The sequence below is a fragment of the Neodiprion lecontei genome, chromosome 5, assembly GCF_021901455.1.
Source record: "Neodiprion lecontei isolate iyNeoLeco1 chromosome 5, iyNeoLeco1.1, whole genome shotgun sequence".
NCBI lineage: Eukaryota > Metazoa > Arthropoda > Insecta > Hymenoptera > Diprionidae > Neodiprion > Neodiprion lecontei.
Window position 1 is genome coordinate 21533347 of NC_060264.1, and position 16568 is coordinate 21549914.

The 16568-nt window shown below is 38.2% G+C and overlaps 1 protein-coding gene and 1 long non-coding RNA gene across 3 annotated transcripts; one reads left to right on the forward strand and one right to left on the reverse strand.

Annotated features, from left to right (window-relative positions):
- Positions 1-1173: 1173 nt before the first annotated feature.
- On the reverse strand, positions 1174-2125 carry LOC124294686. Its single transcript, XR_006904616.1, has 3 exons — positions 1872-2125; positions 1603-1700; positions 1174-1362 (listed from the first exon to the last, which is right to left on the reverse strand). It is a non-coding gene; the product is annotated as an uncharacterized LOC124294686 (long non-coding RNA).
- A 1195-nt stretch (positions 2126-3320) lies between these two features.
- On the forward strand, positions 3321-15640 carry LOC107225999 (ATP-binding cassette subfamily C member 4). 2 transcript variants are annotated; one of them, XM_046741163.1, is made up of 17 exons: positions 3321-3629; positions 5154-5378; positions 6336-6446; positions 7849-8224; positions 9329-9460; positions 9619-9810; positions 9878-10186; positions 10252-10701; positions 10804-11109; positions 11274-11402; positions 11769-12288; positions 12360-12590; positions 12679-12915; positions 12986-13248; positions 13612-14057; positions 14232-14361; positions 14445-15640. In XM_046741163.1, the coding sequence occupies exons 2-17, from the start codon at positions 5302-5304 to the stop codon at positions 14640-14642; spliced, it is 4107 nt and encodes a 1368-aa protein (XP_046597119.1). In that variant the 5' UTR covers positions 3321-3629; positions 5154-5301; the 3' UTR covers positions 14643-15640. The 2 variants fall into 2 exon arrangements, with proteins under 2 accessions (XP_046597119.1, XP_015522146.2); XM_015666660.2 differs by having other exon boundaries at positions 5157-5378.
- Positions 15641-16568: the final 928 nt, after the last annotated feature.

Consider the following 16568-nt stretch of genomic DNA (forward strand, 5'->3'; position numbering starts at 1 on the left):
GTTCAATTTTACTTTCCGCGATGGCGGATTTTATACAGAAAACTATTCACTACAAATCGACTGTGTTCAAAGTCGGAACGTTTCTGTGTTTCCAATACTTGTTATTTTTTTCAGTTTTCAATTTCATGCATTCTTTTCCGTTGTACAGACCGCTCTGTCTCGCTCTCTCTCCCTCTAACAAGGTGACATCACTGGATGGGGATCACGGATTTCAAAGCGCTTTTTGCGTAGAAAAGTGCCTTATAATAACAAACGACAGGCCAAGCGGCAGCTCTCAACTCGAAGTCGTTTTCGAGAAAAAACTGGTTTCAAAAGCATAGCTCTCTATTCATATACCTGCTCCCGGGTACGATCCCGACCAAGATTAATTTTTTTTTTTTTTTTCTGATTCATGTTTTCCTTTTTTGCTACCCGACAGCGCGTGTTTATCTGTCAACAATTTTGTCAATTTACCTATAAAATGAGTGGATTGTAAGGCTATTATTTTTCATGATTGAACACGGATTTATTACAAAATATTACAAAGGTTTAAAACGTATTTTGGATAGCAATGTTATTGTAAAAGCATGAAAGACACGATGACTTCAATCACTAAATCACATCTTCGTGTTATTTTCAACATACTGAAACAATTTTTTTCAGTAACTTTGGCATTGTTGAATATTTAATTCTATAACACAATTGGCCCGATATTTTATTACAATAGAGAAAAATCGATAATCGATGTTAAATCGACGAAAATTTGATAAAAAATCTTGCCGGATCGGCCGTTGAATTAGCGAAAAAAAACAGCTTTTTGCACTTTCCGATTACTGTATTAAGTATTTATAAATTCCAGCTAATGTGCATGAGGGTAATTTTGGTTTTTTGAAGACGTGAGTATAGATACAACTGAATATGTATTGAAATCGATAAAAGAAATATTATTCAATCAATGAAAGAAAAAAAAATTTATTGTACCCGCGGCCTTGGAAGCCGCGTAAAAATATTCCGTACAAAATGCAAAAAAAAAAATAAATAAATAAATAAATAAAATATATACGTGTGTGAATACATACAATTTCTTTTCAAATCCAATAAAAGTAATGAAATTAATGTGAAATCCAGTGATACTTAAAAACTTGATTTTAATACGACAGTGCGATTTAATTAGCATTATTGATTTTTAGACACTATTCAAATATAATTTAGTCCATTAGAGACGCTTCAATCTTTCAGCACTTTTCGTGTTATTTTTTTTTTCTTCTCTGCTTGGTCGTCGTATTAAATTTTCTACCAAACTGAGTCGACTCAATGTTGTCCAATGTTGCCCAGTATTGCCCAACATTGCCGAATACAATTTCATGGTAATCGATTTTTAAGCTATCGATAACACAGGAAAATCGTAATTACTTGGCAATGAAATCTTTAATTGAGGAAAGAAACCAGATTTCGTTGTTACTTTTGTAAATTGCTGATAAAAAAATTCCACTCTTGGTGAGTTTTATTATTATTTTTCATTCTCATCGGTTGGTTAGAAGTTTCGTATTTTGAGAATTCCGGTTCATTACAACGGAAGTAAAGATAAATCATGCTGGTACAATTTTTTACACAGTTTCGTACCGTAAGTTTCGCTATCCGCTTCATTTCCGCTCATCTTGCACTCTCCGTTTTTCCATCCTCATCCTCATTACCGTATCATCATCCTCCTTGTCTGGGTTCTAATTGATAGATAGATTATTTTATCAAAGCCTGGTATTGTGGGATATACGACTATCGTTCATTTTATTACCATAAAACATCGGCCGATGCATATATAATTCAATTTGCACCACACCGCGCAACGCGGATTAGATTACATAACAATTCAAGTGCCTCGTTAACTATTTTACCTATCAAGCGATGCATCTGCTTACAATTGACCAGGCACATAGGGCATTCCATGGAAAATCGATACAGTCGGCTGTTTCCGAGGTCCCTCCCCCCTCGCCCTTCCGATCATTTTCAAGTGGGCACAATTTTCAAAGTCAGACATCCACTTGCTTCGGTTTTTTATAGATCTTCATCTTTCCATTTGTTTTTTATCACTCCTAATGAAATTGTTATACATGTATATGACGATTAATGTATATGCATGTTTTTTTTTGTTGCCATTTTACTCTTAAGTTTCAAGAACAGTCCCACAAGTTTTCAAACATCATTTCTACGGACATAAAGTATTACGTTATATTGCGCATCGCAATTATAAGCATAGAATTGCGTGTAACTTTATCGGTGAGTATGTTATACTTAGACACGGCTGATTACGCGTACCTTTTAATCGGTTAGAACGAATCGAGGATACAGTCTGAGTAAATAGAAATAATGAGGGTAAGAAAAAGGTAAAAAAAAATTTAAAACCCAAGCTATTAATTGTTATCATTTTCGAACAAGTCACAAGTTCGTACGATAATTTTAGAATGAATTCAAACCGAACATCCAATTTTTAATTTTTTTTAACCATATATCTGGAGGAGAGAACCTTTTATCAAAATCTCAACTCACGATGTAGCTTGATCGGTTTACTTTTTACGCTTACAAAACGTAATTTGCAGAAAGAACGAAAAAAAAAATAAATAAATAAATAAAACATACATAGGCAAAGAGATTGAAACGTTTTGAAAAACCGAAAATGGAACGTTTAACGAAACTCGACGTGATATCGTGAAACGATTTCCCAGATGTCAGAATAGTTTTCGAAAGGGAAATATATAGCTAATGGAGTTGGAATTTTCTAGAGCGTGAAGAGAGAAACGGTGTGATCATTGAAAAAAAAATAATAAAAAATCACCGATCTAATCCGGTCTCGATCAAACTTGGAATGCTCTAGTTCAATATACATATTACATGCAACAAGTACATGATATTTATCATAATGATGTAAACTAGGTGATCCGACCTTTATGAGAAGGATTTGAATAATTTCAAGGAACGATCGAAAGGACACAGAAAATAGCGATAGAAATTCAAAGAATGTACGTGTTATGAATAAATAAATAAAAGCGAATGAATAATTCATCGTACAGGGTTGTAAGAAAAAAATCAAAATCAACTATCTACTCGACGCTGCGTTAATAACGATGACGGTGATGACGGCGATAATGTTGGATAGATATTATCTGCGATTTTTTCGAACGAAGACGATCAAGCTGGTATTTACGACGCGGTGTTGAAACGTTCACCTGTATTCGGCAGGTGGTATTATACGTATGTGTGCCGGAATCGATGGTTCGAAACGTCCCTGTTCCGTCCCTTGGCTTTATGCGATTCCTGACGTGAGTATAGAGCTAATTGCCAACAGCGACAACGTGCAGACAGCGATCGGCTGTGAAGGTGGTCGGATCGATATTTTGTATTTGAGAAGCAAGGTTGTATCGATTTCATATCATTTTTTCTATTCTTCTTATCACATCTCGCGTGTGATTTTTACAATTTTAATTTTTTTCGCTCAGTGTTCACAAACAATTTCCTCAATATTTTCGATAAATTCTGTGTTCAAACACCGTAAATTAAACAATCATTATTCAGTTAACGTTAGAAAGTGACAAAGAGGAAGGCGACAACCATTTTTTTCGCACAAGAAGAAAAAAAAATGGAACAAGAAAAAATCGGTAATAAAATAGTGCTAACAATAATAAGAATAATTTAATAATAATAACAGTGTTAGTAATAATTATCAGTTATTACTATTACACGTGGTGTAATAATTTTAACCCTACAACTCATGACTTTATTTTGCCAATTTCAAACGCATTACTGGTGTCCGAAAGCAACCCGGGCTTTTCTTTATCATAAAACCAGCCATGTGCTGGTAAACGGACTTTCTCGTACATGGTTTTCTTCTTTTCTTGATTTCCTCAAGGAAAAGAACGGTGAACGAGAAATCCGATTTTATTTACACTTAGTTAACGAAAAACCCATTCGAAGATTCAAGACCACGTAGCGATAGCGACGCTGAGCGTAGTTCAAAATTTGCGTGCGATGCGTTTGGCCCCAGTTATGAATCGTAAGGTTAAATGAATATAATTTTCGTTACGTGTTACACGTAAACGGAACAATTTATTAGGCACCAATAGAGAAAAAGTTCAAGGTGTGTACCTGTTTCTAATTCTTATTATATAGTTTTCGATTATTTATAGATTATACAATTCATGACTTATGTCAACTTTATTGGTATAATTCCTTTCAATCCATACAATTTGATGAAACGGAGAAAACAAATTCCCACAAATTTTTGTCTCTCAATGAAATTTGGTTTTCATATTGGTCTCTCGCTTGTTGTATCTCATTCAGTTCTGAATAGATTTTCTTTTGTTTCGGCTGAATTTTTTTACGTCACACTCGCGATTGCGGAATTGTAAAATGTTTGTGAAAGATTGAAAATCCGAAATCTGACGTAACATGAATATCTTACGTTGTAAACGGATCTCAGTTCGAAATTGTAACGGGAATCTTTCTCCACATGCATATAATATGATTTACGTTATGCTACATAATTACTAATTTGTCTTTTTCACTTTTTTATGTTTTGCATTTTTTTTTTTGTGTTTCTCGCGATACACTGAATACCATGTATGAATTTTTGAAAATTATGAAAATACAACATGGTTCAATGAAATTATCAAAGATGCGACAGAAAACCAAACGTTAAAAAAATAACGACACACAAGATTAAAATTCGCATTCAAATTCTTGTATTCAGGTTAAAGGCTATTTCATTTCCAGATGCTCTACTTATCATTATTTACACAGCTGCATGCGTTCGAATATGTATTCTCATATCCATATTTGTATTTTTATAAAAGCATAAATTATAAATGGTGTTTTTATTACAACTTTGGTAATAGGATAAACATTGTCCATTCAATTTCCCACTTTGAGCATGTTTATATATTTACACCGTGACAAAAACGTGTTTTCTTCTTCCAGAAATCAAATAATAATTAATAGAAGGGTCAGTTATTTGTTTTGATTTTTTATGTAATCTGACAGAACTTTAAAATATTGGAAAATTTTTCTATTGGCTTACACGATTTGAGGCAACTTTAAAAGAGTTGAGCTTAATATATTTCCCGTCATTATTTTTATTAACACTTCGTACTTATAAAAGTTTTCGCCCTTCAATTTTGTTTCAGCAGTGCAAAAGTAGGATTTATGAGCTTCTGTGAGAATAAAACTCTCCCTGGCTTGTACGATCTGTGCGTAGAAGGAAAAAAGTGGAAGTACAAGTCCGTTATTGTTTTCTTTGAGTTTGGAAAACAGAAAAATAGTTAAACAAAAATTATGGATACTAGAGAGAAACACCAAGGACGTAGAAATCCCCAGGAATCGTCAAACATAATCAGTTTGCTGTTTTTTGGGTAAGGTATAAATTATTTTATAGTATTGCATAACGGGTAGACGTATAAAAAAGACAGGGAAAGGAGAGAATAAAAGTGAACAGAGTTGGAAATAATGAAAAGAGTAAAATAAAGGAAAATTGAGTACATCACATTACGAATGCCGAATTGTCGAATGTCTTACCTCACGTTCCACAAATATGTCTAACTTTGAAAAATATTTCTTCTGAACAACGTCTGAATGTTATCGTTTCCAAGGAACACGTTATACGCACGTAAAACGTCGCGTATTATTTCAGAATTCGTACATAAACACATTTGCATAAAATAAATATCGTTTTGTTATTGTTTCCATTATTAATAACATGAACCATATGGGAAAAATGACAGAAAAGAAAAACATAGAACAATAAAAATATCACCGTATTTCTATTTCTTTTGAGGCTACAATTTTGTCACCTTCATCGTGCAATAGAAAAAGACGGCGTAGATAGAGAAATACTAGTACTCGTATACAATTGAACGCGATAATACTACATAATCGATATTTAATATCGTAGTTACGACGAACACTGTCTCGAATAATTTTTTACATAAGTTGTAGCGTATTTTTTCAGCGAACGTACACCTGCTTACTAGGTAAAAACTGTTTTCTATTTTACTTCTTGCAATAATAATTCGCACGCGAATGACAATGTACGTATTTTTCAGCTTATTACAGGTGTATGCATACATGAACGTAAATAACTAATTACCGACAAGAAACGGGCAAGAACTGTGTCAAACGCATAAATCGGTCAACCTGATATTTATTTAAATTTATTTTTTAATATTTTTAATCATTTATCGATTTCGTTCAATTTTGTTCGTTTGAAGTGAAGGAAAACTTGCATTCAAAGATCGAAGAATTTATCACCGCGATAATAAGATTGTAATTTTAAATTTACCAATTATATGCATCAGAATTGTAAATTGCAGATGGATGATACCGATATTCTGGAAAGGTGCAAAACGTGATCTGCAAGTAACAGATTTGTACGATCCGCTAAAATACGACGAATCTGGAAGCCTTGGGGACCGACTTCAGACGTAAGAATATCATATAAGTTTTTTGTTATAGTTTTGAAACTTAAATATAATATGAAATCAAAAAGTATAAAATTTGACTATTCGTGGAAGCTCCAAAATTTCTCGTCTAGACTTCTACTTGATATTAATTGTAATTAATTTATCGATCGAACAGACTAGCAGCAATGCAGAAAAAAATCAACATGGCCACCTTTACTCCGCTTACGATTCTATTTTGGCTGCAAAACGATTCCCAGTGCTTCAAATTTCTCGGTGTTTATTTCGGGTACAAAAATACGATGGCAAGAATTATTCGGTCATAATTGCTTTTTCACAGAATACTTCGAAACTGAGAATTGAGCGAGTGAAATGTTATACACTGTATTTGGCACGTATTTTGAGGGAAATTAGATTCAGCAGATAATCTTGAACTAGATGGGCGAATATCCGAGAATCTGTAATGAGAGTCGTAGCAAAATTCGATGCTTGCGCATTATGTGGACATACCTACAGAACTGTTATATCACACTAATCAAGAGTTTTACACACGTTGCGCTTAGGCGGTCTGTAATCAAGCTGGAATAACGAGCGTGTATTAGGCAGTAGCATTAAAAATCAATATAATTCTATTAACAACATACTATGGCTGGTTGAGATGTTATGCATTGCGAAATAAGGTGTCGGTTATAATTGTACACATCTGTGGAAATATTGACGCGTTGTGAAAAGGTATATGAATGACTAAGCTATGTGTGTAACATACTTACAAGTAATTCGAAAGAAAAATAAAAGGAACGGTTTTTCAAAAAGTGAAATGGGTCAATGGATTTATTGAATAATAAATGCGAATGAAAGATAACCGACCCTGATTTTCACTATTTTTCGAATTGTACCAACTATTTTTCGGTGTACGAAAATCTTCTTTTGAACATCTTTTTTTGGGTTTCGTGTTTGAGCCAATTTTGTTCACGTCATATCATGTAGGTAGTTCTGAGTAAAAGCAAGTCACGTTGACGGCTGGTTTCAGAATACGAGTATACAAGTTAGATAATGATGTTGATCAAAGGATTTGTACATTTATATCACAGAAAATCCACGGAGCTTATGTAAAAGCGTAACCGTGAAATACTGTATTTCACCTCATTGTCAGCCTTGTATTAGCTTATCTTGATTACAGTTTTTCTCAGTACAGTCATTTATTATACGTGTTTACACTTACACTGCATTTTTAATTCTTTTCTTATTTCAATCCTAATATACAATTTCCCAATACAGATAAAATCAAGTTCAGGGTTGTTTGACTTGACGAGAAATGGCTACGAAAAATCCAGCTAATCGTTCAAGACATAATCTACGAAAAATTTCAATTGCAAGATGGAAAGAAAGTAGAATGTTTAAAAAGAATTATAATTTTTCCACACAGAGAATGGGAAAAAGAATTGATAAAAGCGGATGGTGAGTTGGTACTGGGAAAAGACGGCAAGAAGAAGGCGAGGAAGCAGCCAAGCTTGACTTGGGCGATAGTGAGGGTGTTCTGGGTTCGCTACATGATTCAGGGGCTGCTGTTGTTCGTGCAGTTGATGGTGTTCAAGATACTCCAGCCAATACTGCAAGGTTGGATAATCGACTACTTCAATCCGGGCCAAGATACGATCACGCGTAACGATGTTTTCCTCTACGCTGGCTACCTGATCCTCGTCACATTGGGAATAGTTTTCATAACCCATCACACAAATCTGCAAGTGCAAAAAGTTGGCATGTGCATCAGGGTGGCCTGCTGTTCACTGATATATAGAAAGGTAAAGACGAGGCAAATCTGCATGGAAGCTTTTCGAAGTTTTCAAATTTCATTTAGGCAACGACAACCGATTGAAAAATTCTGTCGGAGATAATTTTTTTCAAAAGTATGTAGATAGAGCTTCGTATGCTCTGTGAAATGTTTTGCGGTGTCCACGATATCTCAAAATTGGCTCAACCAACCTTGCCGGATGCCGTCCCTCTGACATTGAACTGAAGTTACACTTACAAATTTCACTTCGATAATACGTAGATTTCACGGTAAAGCTAAGAATTTTCTAAAGTGTATTATCACTGTAATTACATTAAAAGCATACCAAAGTCCCACCGAAAAATCATTGAAAAGATTTCTTACTCCACTGAAATTAAACTGAATTCTACAGTCATACTTATAACTGAAATCCACAGAAATTAAAAAATGCGGAAATATTGTGTTTCGAAAAACACTCGGTGATTTTTTGGCGGTACCAGAGTGTATTTTGGTAAAATCGTAGTGAAAAAATTTCGCAACTACATCGAAGAATTGAGTGGAATTTGAGTTACCTGGAATGTCACTCTAATATCATTGATTTTGGGATCTACTGAAAAAACTCTACTTATAACACGGTGGGACCAAATCCGTCGGAAAATTTTTTTAAAATTTAGAGCCAGATGCAGTATTCTTGGATACTTTATTCTCTTTGCCGTATTCCAGGTTTTTTTTCTGTCAACTAACTAAAACAGTCGTAAATTTCTTATAAAAAACCGAATTTCAACTTCACTGTCCACCGTTTTGCCCCAGAAAAAAATTTAACATAGTGGCAAAAAGTATAGTGGCATCAATTATCTAAGAATACTGTTCCCAAATTTGAAGTAAATCGTTTCAGCCGTTTCTGAGATATCGTGGGAATCACAAAACATGTCACCGATTGATACGATTAATGTTTCGGTGAATTATAATGCTTTCAATCGATTAATTCTAATGAAAAGAATATGTCAATGAAGCTCGGTCTACATACTTTTCACTAAATCAAACCACAACAAACTTGAATAACAATCGGTTCTTGAGATATGAATTTACAAAATACCTAGATAAATGGCATCCAATCGCTTTCTTTTTTCTTCAGGTTCTTCGGCTCAATCAGGCTGCATTGAACAATACCGCTGCTGGCCAGGTGGCCAACTTGATCAGCAACGACGTGGCGCGTTTCGATTTCGTCCCGCTGTTTCTTCACTACGTTTGGCTCATGCCGATGCATGTGAGGAAATTTCACAACTCTGATTCGAAACACGATCAACTCTTCTGACGCTTATTTTGTTCTCTGGATTCATAGCTTTGCTGCAGTAACCACTGAGGTTATTGCTCAAAGACTGTAGTAGTACTGGCTTTGAACACAACCTGATCGTTCGATTACAGGTGCTACTGATAGGCTACGTGATGTGGCAGTCGGTTGGCATTGCTGCTTTGGTTGGAATCGGAGCGATGATGCTGCAGACGATACCGATTCAAGGTTACATGAGCCACGTGAGCGCGAAATTCAGGTCGAAGATCGCGGTCAAGACTGACCACCGGGTGCAACTGATGAGCGAACTGATTTCCGGGATACAGGTAACGTGCACCGCTTGCGAATTGCCGTCTTGTTAATTCTCACGAAGGAAATATGGTCACTTCACAGGTGGTCAAAATGTACTCGTGGGAAAAGCCATTTGATTTGATAGTGTCGAAGGTTCGAGTACTCGAAATGAAACTAATTGCTGTCACGACCTACCTGAGAGGAATTTACCTCAGTATTATGGTCTTCTCCGAACGAATGACGCTCTACTTGACCCTGATCACCTTTGTACTCATGGGCAATACCCTTACTGCTGATGTATCGTTCGTGCTGTCTACCTTGTTCAACGTTCTGCAAATGACATGCGCAATTTGCTTTCCGCAAGCAATCATAATGGCTGGCGAAACCGCAGTGTCACTGAAGAGATTGACGGTAAGTTTGACGCTGTTCTTTGTGTTTCTGAACACTGAAGGTAATGGTGCATATATTTTTTTCAGGATTTCTTACTACTGGATGAGATCAAAGTTCCCGAAAATGTGAATAAGAAACTGAAAAATGGCACGGCGCATGCGGAAAAGCAGATGACAGGTCAACGGTTCGAAAACGGGGTCGGGATTGAGATGGTAAACGTGGCAGCGAACTGGGTCCACGGTCAGCTGCCGCCAACTTTGTGTCAAGTGACAATGAACGTTGGGGTTCAATCACTTTCCGTCCTCGTGGGCTCTGTCGGCTCGGGTAAATCATCGTTGCTGCACCTGATACTAGGTGAGTTGCGACCGGGAGCCGGAAGCGTGAATTTATACACCAGCGAAAATGGCGTCAAAACGATCATCAGCCCCAAGGACATTCGTATTTCGTACGCAAGTCAGGATCCTTGGCTTTTCTCAGCCTCCATTCGTGACAATATTCTGTTCGGTCAGCCTTACGACAGGATCAGGTACCAGGAGGTGGGTTAAGATCATTCGTGCTTTGTCAGCTTGCTAGGCTTTGAATCGCTCAGCCAGGCCACAATGAGTGTTGAATTGTAAACCATTGTGGTACTGTTTCAGGTCACCAGAGTCTGTGCTTTGCTGAAGGACTTCGAACAGCTACCTCAGGGTGACATGAGCTTCGTTGGCGAAAGAGGTGCATCCTTGTCCGGAGGACAGAGAGCTCGAGTTAATCTGGCCAGAGCCGTTTACAGAGACGCTGATCTATACTTGCTTGATGATCCCCTCAGTGCAGTCGACGCTCGAGTAGGTCGTCACTTGTTCGAGGAGTGCATCCAGGGATACCTGAAGGGAAAAACCCGCATCCTAGTCACTCACCAACTCCAGTACCTTTCGCAAGCGGACAGCATTATCGTTTTAGACCGCGTAAGATTTCCCATGAACTGATTCACCTTCATCACTCAGGTCTCTTCTGTCTGTATTCTGTTTTTTATTGTAATTCACCGATGCTCCTGTGCTTCCATGATTTCATGCCAATAAAAAAAAATCTCATACTTATTCTTTACTCGAGCTTAAACGGCGTTTTTCAGGGCACCGTTGAACATCAGGGCACGTACAGTGAGCTGGGCAAGTCAAACATCACCCATGTTCTGGACTCTCATGATTCCGAGAAACGCAAGATCGAAGAAACTGCTGAAGGAGAAAACAATGACCCAAATGTAATTCTAGTTTCTCTATTTCTACACCAAAGAATTACAAGGAGTGGGTGAATCTATCTACATGTCTATTTCCATTATGTGTAATCGAAGGTCACGACCGCAAATGGTACATGTCGAAGTGTATCAAGTACTGAAGACTTGTATCTAGCGATAAATCATATTTAAAGTCGGATTTTACTAAAGAATCAAGTAATCGAATGGTTTGAAACTCACTGTAATGAATGCCCAATTTTGTAAAATGGCCTTGCATAATTGATCTACTTACTTTAAAAAAAAGGTCAAACAGACTGATAAGTGAAGAGGATTATTGAGGGTATTGAAATATTTGAGATCAACGCTGAATGACAAGTTGAAATACTGTTTCAGACGCATGCATCATCGGAAGGCGACGACGTTGACCGGATTTCCCAGGTCGCGGAGAGCGTTGAGGAGTACAGAGACGTGAGCGAGGAAGAGATGGCCACTGGAGAAATGTCGAACAAGGTGTACTGGGGCTACTTTAAAGCTGGTGGAAACACCTGTTTCCTGGCCTTTCTTCTGCTAGTCTTCATCGCAGCTCAGCTGTCTTCTAGCGGCACTGACTACTGGGTGACCTACTGGACGAACCAGGAGATCCTCAAGGCCGTCAGTTCCTCGAATAGCTCTGTTAGAGCCGGGAACGACAGCAAAGGTGCAACGACGCCATTCTACGACGAGTACGGAGTTTTCCGGACAGACTTGGCGGTCTATATTTACACGGGGTGCATCATCCTCTGCATCTTCCTCACCTCGATGCGGAGCTTCCTTTTCATGCGCAACTGCATCAACTCCAGTCGAAATATTCACAATACCATGTTCTCGAATCTTCTGAGAGCCACGATGAGATTTTTCAATACTAATCCATCTGGTACGTCGAAATTGTTTATGTTTTTGAGATTGCCTGAGGTACTGATTATTTGTCTCTTATTTTCCACCCAGGAAGAATTCTCAATCGCTTTTCCAAGGATATTGGCTCGATGGACGAACTTCTACCTAGAGTGATGCTTGAGACTCTTCAGATATTCAGTATCATGATTGGAATTCTGATCATGGTTGTGGTTGTCAATTACTGGATGGCCATACCAACTGTCATCATGATTTCTATATTCTACGTAATCAGGGTCTACTTTCTCAAAACTGCCCAGGACGTTAAGCGGCTGGAAGGAATCAGTAAGTCTCAGAAATTTTTCACTTTTCACATGCGTGAACAAAATTAGGTATATGCATCATAGTTTACAACGGCTGTATCAATTTTCAGCCAAGAGTCCCGTGTTCTCTCACGTAACCTCCACTCTTGATGGGCTGACAACGATTCGAAGCAGAGGCTCTCCAGTCGCAGTAATGCTGCGCAAGGAATTTGACGATTATCAGGACTCGCACACCGCAGCCTGGTACTTGACCATCGCCTCTGGAACCGCCTTTGGTTTCTTCTTGGATTTAATTTCCTGCTGTTTTATCACCTGCGTCTGTTTCTCCTTCATCCTCCTGGACGACGGTTGGTTTCAAGCAGGCCACAAGCTTCCCATATCGAATAAATTTCTCAATAACTGCTCGACCGTTTTCAGGATACACACTCGGTGGCTCTGTTGGACTTGCCATTTCGCAATCCCTGATATTAACCGGCATGGTCCAATACGGAATCAAGCAGAGCACCGACGTAATCTCTCAAATGACGTCTGTTGAGCGGGTGTTACAGTACACCACTTTACCTCAGGAGGGACCTTTCACCACTGACAACCCGCCTCCACCCACGTGGCCTTCCAAGGGTGCCCTAGTCTTCAAGGAGGTGTCCATGAAATACGCTGAGGACAAACCGCCGGTGCTGAAGGTGAAGTGATCGAAACAAGATTAATGTTATTGAGAATTACAAGGGTATAAAGTCTATAGGGATTTTGTACGCTGATTCTGATAGTTCATCGACGGGTTCTGCTTCACGGGAAACTTTCACCGAGCTTTCGTAGATAATCTGATATGATTTTTCAACTAGGTGTCGAAAGATGTACCCTGATTTCAATGTTGACATAAGAATTTGTTATGTCATTAAATTTTTAAGTGGAGTATCAGTCGTTTTGAACTGATCTAGCGTGTTCTTAAGGCTTCGAGTTATGATTGTTCATTAGATGTGGAAGCTCTTAAGCCAGAAATTTTGTAGCAGTGCCACACTGCTTAATCCTCAAAACTGTTTCTACAGAACCTGAACGTGAACATAAAGCCTGGCTGGAAGATCGGTATAGCAGGAAGAACCGGGGCTGGGAAATCCTCACTGATCTCAGCGCTGTTTCATCTCACCGGAGATGGACTGGAGGGAGAAATTCTGTTGGACGGGATCGACACGAAGTCGATTGGACTACAGGAGTTGCGACCTCGGATTTCGATCATCCCTCAGGAGCCGATTCTGTTTTCGGCGAGTCTCCGTTACAATCTAGATCCTTTCGACCAGTATTCGGACACCCAGCTTTGGGACAGTCTGCGCGAAGTAGAACTTGGAGACGCGATTCCGTCACTGGAATTTCAGGTCGCTGGTGGCGGAGCCAATCTCAGTGTTGGACAACGCCAATTAATTTGCTTGGCCAGAGCGATTCTCAGAAACAACCGTTTGCTGGTTCTCGATGAAGCCACCGCCAACGTTGACCGAGGGTGAGTGTGACTTTAGTATTATACAACGACCCCAAAGACGCTGTAACAGGTCTACTGAAATGTTGATTTCGACTGCTTCTGACCGAAGAACGGTCACATTCATTGGCTTTCAAACTCATGCTCATATTCATGCATCAATCCTATGATGATCTTATCAATCTTTCAATTTCTCAGCACCGACGCGTTAGTTCAGAACACAATCAGACGAAGGTTCGCCGATTGCACTGTACTGACCATAGCTCATCGTCTGAACACGATAATGGACAGTGACCGAGTGATAGTGATGGAAGGCGGTCGTATAGTGGTAAGTGTAACGACGTGAACCCGAGCCAAGAATTGCAGTGCGGTCTCGCTTAATCGAAACTCTGCTTCCGTACAAATCCACAGGAATTCGGTCACCCTCATGTCCTCCTGAAAAACCGGAACGGTCCGCTGTCGCTGATGGTGCAGCAAACCAGCAAGGGTATGGCAGAAAAGCTCGCTGAGATTGCCGAGGAAGCTTATCAAACGAACCCCGAGTTTGCCCAGGCATACAAAAGCGGCGTCATCATCGACGGCAGTAACAACCAGATTACCTATCTCTGATGCGACGAGGAAAATGAAAGCTGACGGAATTTTTTACTGCCCTCGGGGATGCCGTATTTTTATGTTACATACAACATTTGTATTCGAAATTTCTGAAGATTGACAAAGCTCTGTCAGTGCATTGAATAGAATCTTGAATTTTAACATACGTAATTTAAATATCTTTGATATTTCTGGAAACACTGAGAAAAAATAACGATGAAACTAATCTCCGGTTCCAGTCTGTTCTTGTGAAGTTTGATGAGAATTCAATTGAGAGACACGTCTGTGAAACCACTGAATCAGTTTTATTGAGACGTCGGATTAATGCAAGTGTCTAATTCTTCAGTCTTCTTCAGAATTGTTTGAACCAAAGATACACTTCGTCTGAAATATTATATTATATAAATAAGATATGTATACTATGCTAGCAGCTGGCTCGGTGCTGCGAGTATTCATTTATTGTTCCAATCAATAATTATTGCCAATCCACGGTAACAATGACGAATAATAGTCGCACAAGTGATTGCATCGATACAATGCTTGATTAGATATGTTGTGTACATTACATTAATTATAGTGAATTGAGGTACTGATGTGTATATGAGCACCAGTGATTTACTATTAGAAAAACATTATTCGGTACATTAATAACCATATTCGTCAGTGTGTAATAAACTCGTGAAATTGATAATTATTTCGCAGTAACGTAATGTGGGATGCATGCTCCTTTTTCGACCTCTTATGCAGGTCAAGAGGTTCGGCAAAGTTGCAGACTAAATATACGGTATATGAATATACTGCACACGTGTATAGCATTTTTCGTACCTAGGCTAAGTAGGATTTTACGAACCGATTGAGGATTGTGCATCGGAGGACCGGGTTCAAAAAATCGGTCAGTTAAGGGTGGAATGCCTTATACACATAGGGTCGTTAGATGATATATGAGCCCATGAAATGAAGTAGGTGATACGAAATAACTCTAATATCGAAGAGCAATAGGCGTCGAAGATGTGACGCAAGACGAAAAGGAACATTTGCTCCATTCTCTTTATATCGTGACATGATTCTTCCAATTCCAGAACACGAATTATTTCAACTGTGACGGAATACGTGACCTGACCTAACGAAATCAAAACAAAAAGTTTGTACTGTTGGATGACTTTTCTTTCGGTCGAAACTAACAAAATTGTGACTGTGACGAAAGTGACAAAATTGGCTTTTCTATGACAAAACGCGATTTTCACAGTTTTGAAACACACAGAATGAAACGTTTCAACCGAATAAAAAATAAATAAATTGATATTACCCTCCCGGCACATCTTTGACAGATTTTGTCGATGTAACTTTCAAAATAAACAACTTGAATAAAAAAAATCATGTTGACTTGTACTTCGAGAACCAAAGTTCTTGCAATAGACTTTAAAATAATCGTAACTAACATAGTTTTGTAATAAAAAACAAAACAACAGCAAGAAAAATACTTACGTTTTTCAGCAAACACACAATGGTGCATTCGGAACGCCATCGAATTCAAAGGGGCATGTTGCGACACGAAAGCCGCTTCTTGCTCTCCTCGTAACCCCCCCGCCTTGTTATCTCTGTTGGTTCTTGAGTTAGTAGCGTTCTTTTAACCAGGAATGGGCATATTTGTACGTTTTAAGTCCAAAATACAGAAGTACAAAATTACGTAGTACTGATCAAATTATCAATTACCCAGTACAGTTGGATTTTGTACTGAGCAATGCAATCAGTACTAAGTACTGTTGCACTTTGTATTTATAATTCTAATAATTACAAAATACTAGAGTATTGAGGTATGTAGTTAGTACTTGTCAATGTGTGATTACAAAGTACGTAAATCGAAAAATAGGCTGAGTTGGCAAATGCATTTTTCTCTTTTAAACATAATTGAGGGCCCTGCAACAAAAAGAGGACGAAGGGAAA